Source organism: Cervus elaphus, chromosome 6, assembly GCF_910594005.1.
Source record: "Cervus elaphus chromosome 6, mCerEla1.1, whole genome shotgun sequence".
NCBI lineage: Eukaryota > Metazoa > Chordata > Mammalia > Artiodactyla > Cervidae > Cervus > Cervus elaphus.
In genome coordinates this window covers 45,642,731-45,647,465 of record NC_057820.1, presented here as the reverse complement: position 1 = coordinate 45,647,465, position 4,735 = coordinate 45,642,731, and the positions used below count along the sequence as shown (strand labels likewise).

The window sequence follows — 4,735 nt, the reverse complement described above, 5'->3', positions numbered from 1 at the left end:
GTTACAAAAGTAGTTACAGCTGAGCTGCCCTGAGTTAAGCCTTGAGACTCCTTAATTGTTGTCACAAGATGTTGGATTAGCACATTTCTGGAATAGCTGTCTGTTTACACTCTGGAGACCCACTGTCCACTAACCGCTTTCTAATTGAATTCTAATCACATTCAAATAGCTCAATAACCAGCCTCAGCTGCAATTCATAAAACTTTAATTGCCATCCATAAATCCTGGGCTCCCCAGAGCGGGGGCGTCCCTACAACCCAATTATACTTCTCTAGCAGGCAAGAGAGATGGTCACAGAGATGGAAAGGGAAAAGGAGAGACAGAAAAATAGAGAGAGACAGCCATGTCACCAGCTGAGAAGCTGGTCTCCCCTAGAATTTTGACCCTTGGCTCTCACAGGTGGAGGGGTCTGGTCACCAAGTTTCTTCGCATCATTGTGATCTCAGGCCTGAAGTTTGCCATCTGAGGAAAAGGATTGGACTTGGAGCTGTTGCTCACCCTCCCAGCCAGATTTTCTACAGGGTGAAAGAAGAGAAAGCTGTCATTTCTGCAGCCTTGCCTTCCCCAAAGATCAATAGCCCCTAGGAGGGCAGCTAGTCTCTCGCAGAGTCTTTGGTGCACCAGTCTTCCACTGCCATTCAGGGAGGTTTCCTTTACCAAACCACTTCTCCCATACTGAGGCATCACGGGGCTCAATTCCTCTTTAATTTTTAAGGGCTTTAAAAGAGGTACATAGAAGAGCATGTTTCCTAGTTAGTCTTCTAGCTGCCTAAGATCTGTAAAATGCAAAGGGGTAGGAGATGGCAGGACCCAGAGCAAAGGCTTCCCTCAACCCCTGCCCAGTTTCCAGAAGGGCCAGGGATTGGTCCTCTCCCCAAAGTCCTTAGGTTGGAGTTTGTAGGGTTGGCCTGGAAATGTAGCAGTGGAACTCCGTGGAGAAAGAAAAGAGTGACCCTTTCAGTGTCTCTCTCTGCCAAAGGGGGAGTTTCGGGTTAGAAAAAGGCACAAGGGAAGACGGTTGATCTGAGTGGTCCCAGGAAGGCCCCAAGTGCCAAGCACTTCAGAACTTCTGAAGCATCAAAATGAAAAGTTCCTCTTCTTAGCTGGGAGGCCTCTCTGTTACGCCTCCGAGACCCCTCACAACTAATCACCTGAATGACATTGGCCAAGTCCAAAAGCTGGGGGACTCTGTGTGCTTGTGTGTGCCTGTCCCACGCTTTGCTCCAGGGCTGGGCCGCTGCCCGTCCACAGCGGCACAATCCTTTTCTAAACCTCAGGCTTCATACTATTCCGTGCCTTATGCACGGCTGGCACAGAGGAGCAGGGAGCACGGGGCATTCCGATTAGAAAGGCCTCCAAGTCCCCACCTGGTGCGCTGTGCAGCCGGAAGCTTGGAGGAGTTGGTCTGGGGCCCAGGCTAGGGAGAGGAGTGGGATGGAGGATGGAGCTCTGTGATTTCTCGGGAAAGCGTGGAGAAAGAGGGGGAGGAGGCCGGCCTCCCCGGGAAATTAACAAAACCTACACTTTGCGAAGTCTCCCCCATCCCCCTCCTCCGAATTCTTCCCTGCCGCGCGCCCGCCCCTCCTCGCCGCTTCTGTTGTGACTCGGGCAGCCTATCCCGAGGGTGGGGAGCTTCGGAGGAGCAAGAGCCGAGCGGTACTCCGCAGCATCACGTGTCGGGGTGGGGGCTATAAAATCCCGGAGCCGGGGCGTCGGGCGGGGGACTTGAGGACCAGCCCTCTCCAGGGACCCCTTTGTTCGCAGTCCAGGCGCCGACACCTCGGCGTCCCCAAGGGCTTGACCGCCTGCGTCCGCGCCGCGCCCGGGGCCAGAGCTCTGGACAGGAGAGGGGAGGGGGCCCCCACGACCGGCTGGGTCCTCCAGCCACCCACCCCTCCCGACATGTCGCGCTCCTTCTATGTCGACTCGCTCATCATCAAGGACTCCTCACGGCCCGCGCCCTCGCTTCCCGAGCCGCACCCCGGGCCAGATTTTTTCATCCCGCTGGGCATGCCGTCCCCGTTGGTGATGTCCATGTCCGGGCCGGGCTGCGCGTCCCGCAAGAGCGGCGCGTTCTGCGTTTGCCCGCTCTGCGTCACTTCGCACCTGCACTCCTCTCGTGGGCCCGCGAGCTCCGGCGGCGGGAACGCAGGGGCCGGGAGTGCAGGGGCCGCGGGTGGCGGAGCGGCAGGAGCCGCCGGGGCCCTGCCCCTGCTCAAGAGTCAGTTTTCTTCGGGTCCTGGGGACGCCCAGTTTTGCCCGCGCGTGACCCACGCGCACCATCACCACCACCCGCCGCAGCATCACCATCACCACCACCAGCCCCAGCAGCCCGGCTCGGCTGCAGCAGCAGCGGCGGCCGCGGCGGCAGCGGCGGCGGCCGCGGCGGCCTTGGGGCACCCGCAGCACCACGCACCTGTCTGCACCGCCACCACCTACAACGTGGCGGACCCGCGGAGATTTCACTGCCTCACCATGGGTAGGGCGGGTCCTGGGCACCTGCGCGCTACGCCTTGCCGGCTCCCGGGAGTAAAACGTCGCGCCTTCAGTGGAGGAAGTGGGAGCCTGTGGGGTGGGCGGAGGGGACGAAGGAGGGGCTTTTAGAATAACTGCGGAGTTGTCCCCGTAAGTTCCGAGAAGGTGAAAGTTAGCCTTGCCAGCCTCTCCAAGAAGCTTGGTGCGCTCGACTCCAGTACCTGGTGCTCGAGTCTGGGATAATAGCGGGCCCGCTGAGACTTTGAACTTGAGGGCTGAGAAACCCGAGGTTAACTGACTGATGTTCGGGGTTGGTGTGTTTGAACTGAAGTGTGGCAATCGGGCGTCGAGGCTGGCTAAAAGCGTTTCGATGCTTTTGGTTAAGCCTGCCTTTCCGCTAGGTTGGACAGGAGACCACAGGACTCTGCCAACCCCTCCCCCGCCCCCACTTTAATCCTCTGACTTTACATCCCCGAGATCAAAGGCCTTCGCTTGCTTTGGGCGTCTCTGTCCTTCCCGGCTAAGTAAAGATTTATCTCCAAATGAGAAAGAGTGAGGGATGGAAACAGGTGTTTGGTTGAGCTTCGCGGGTGGGTCCTTGAGAGGCATCGTTTCCAAGGGAGGGCCCTGGGGTGGGAGCGCCTCGCCCGAGAATTACCTTTCTGTCCTCTCCTGGCCCGTCTGCAGGGGGCTCGGACGCCAGCCAGGTACCCAATGGCAAGAGGATGAGGACGGCGTTCACCAGCACGCAGCTCCTGGAGCTGGAGCGGGAATTCTCTTCCAACATGTACCTGTCTCGACTCCGGAGGATCGAAATCGCCACGTACCTGAATCTGTCAGAGAAGCAGGTGAAAATCTGGTTTCAGAACCGCAGGGTGAAGCATAAGAAGGAAGGGAAGGGCACGCAAAGGAACAGTCACGCGGGCTGCAAGTGCGTTGGCAGCCAGGCGCACTTCGCGCGCTCCGAGGATGAGGACTCCTTGTCGCCGGCCTCGGCCAACGATGACAAGGAGATTTCCCCCTTATAAGGGAGGGCCGTCCCCCCTCGCCACCCCCCCCCCCACACGTGCTCCCGGCATCTCCCCTAACTCCCGACGTGGCTGGCACCCAGGGGCCAAAATCCTCACCCTTTCGGTGGTCCCACCTGGAGAAGCTAGAGAGGAGCTTTCCCCGGGGGCGTGCATACCGGGCCTGACCCTTCTCCTGTCTCCTTGATCTGTCTGTTCGGGGCTCACTCACAGTTATAGGTCGTCGTTGTTGTTTTTTATGTAAATAATCTAGATTCAACTCAGTTTTGTCATATAACAAAGGAAAAACAGGATTGGTTTAAGTTTAAAACTGTATGTGGGTTTTTTTAAAGCGCATGTCATTTCCCTTTCCCTGTCTTTCAGAACCAGATAAGAACATGGGGTTTCTCGATTATTTTTTTAAATGAAGGTATTGAGTTGCAAATAACTTAGAAAATTAAACCCTGTAGGTCTTGCTTTCTGAAAATTTGCCTGAGGAGAGTCTCAAATCCAAGTCACTGGAAGTCTCTTTGTGAATAGTTTTATATAAAATTTATATTTATATTTATTTAAATAAATGAGACAAAAATCAAGGTTTAGATTCGCGGTGTTGGCTCTCACCAACTTCCTCTGTCTCTCTCTTCCCCCTATGGATAGAGAATAAAAGTGTCTGAGAATTTACAGCAAAGTAATGACTGTAACTTGATAATGCGAGTCTCTTGGTTGAGGGAGTTTGTGACTCTGTAGGATTTGTGTCACCAAAACTTCTGCCAAGACACTTTCAGTCATGATGCTGCCTACCAGGTAGTACTCCCCATTCTTAAAATAGCTCTCTTCCTCACAGCTGACAGGATAAATCCATTTAGAGTGACACTGACAATTAATGAGAGGCAAACCTTTCAATTTATTTAGCAGGGGAGGTTGAAAGTCCCTTACCCCTATTTATTTTCTGTAGCAGTCCCTCCTCCCTTTTTTCCTTCTTCATTTCTCTCAAATACTAAAACCCGAATTATGTGAAGGAATCTGAATAGTAGGAATTGTTTTAGGAAGGGCAACAATCCATCAAACAGGTTGGAAGCAAAAGCATGGAAACTTATGAATGATGCTACAAACGACTAGAAACAATACCGTTTTTGAGTGTTTGTCTAGCTAAGAAATTAGCTGGTTTCCACCACTGCTGTGAAAAAAAATTTTTTTGTTCAGGAATAGGGAGTTAGTCTGTCCAAAGATATGCATTCTCAACTTTCCAAAAT

The 4,735-nt window shown here is 53.9% G+C and overlaps 1 protein-coding gene across 1 annotated transcript; it reads left to right on the top strand.

The window, feature by feature from the left end:
• The first annotated feature begins 1,593 nt into the window (after positions 1-1,593).
• On the top strand, positions 1,594-3,536 carry GSX2 (GS homeobox 2). Its single transcript, XM_043906782.1, has 2 exons — positions 1,594-2,479; positions 3,163-3,536. The coding sequence occupies exons 1-2, from the start codon at positions 1,903-1,905 to the stop codon at positions 3,501-3,503; spliced, it is 918 nt and encodes a 305-aa protein (XP_043762717.1). The 5' UTR covers positions 1,594-1,902; the 3' UTR covers positions 3,504-3,536.
• Positions 3,537-4,735: the final 1,199 nt, after the last annotated feature.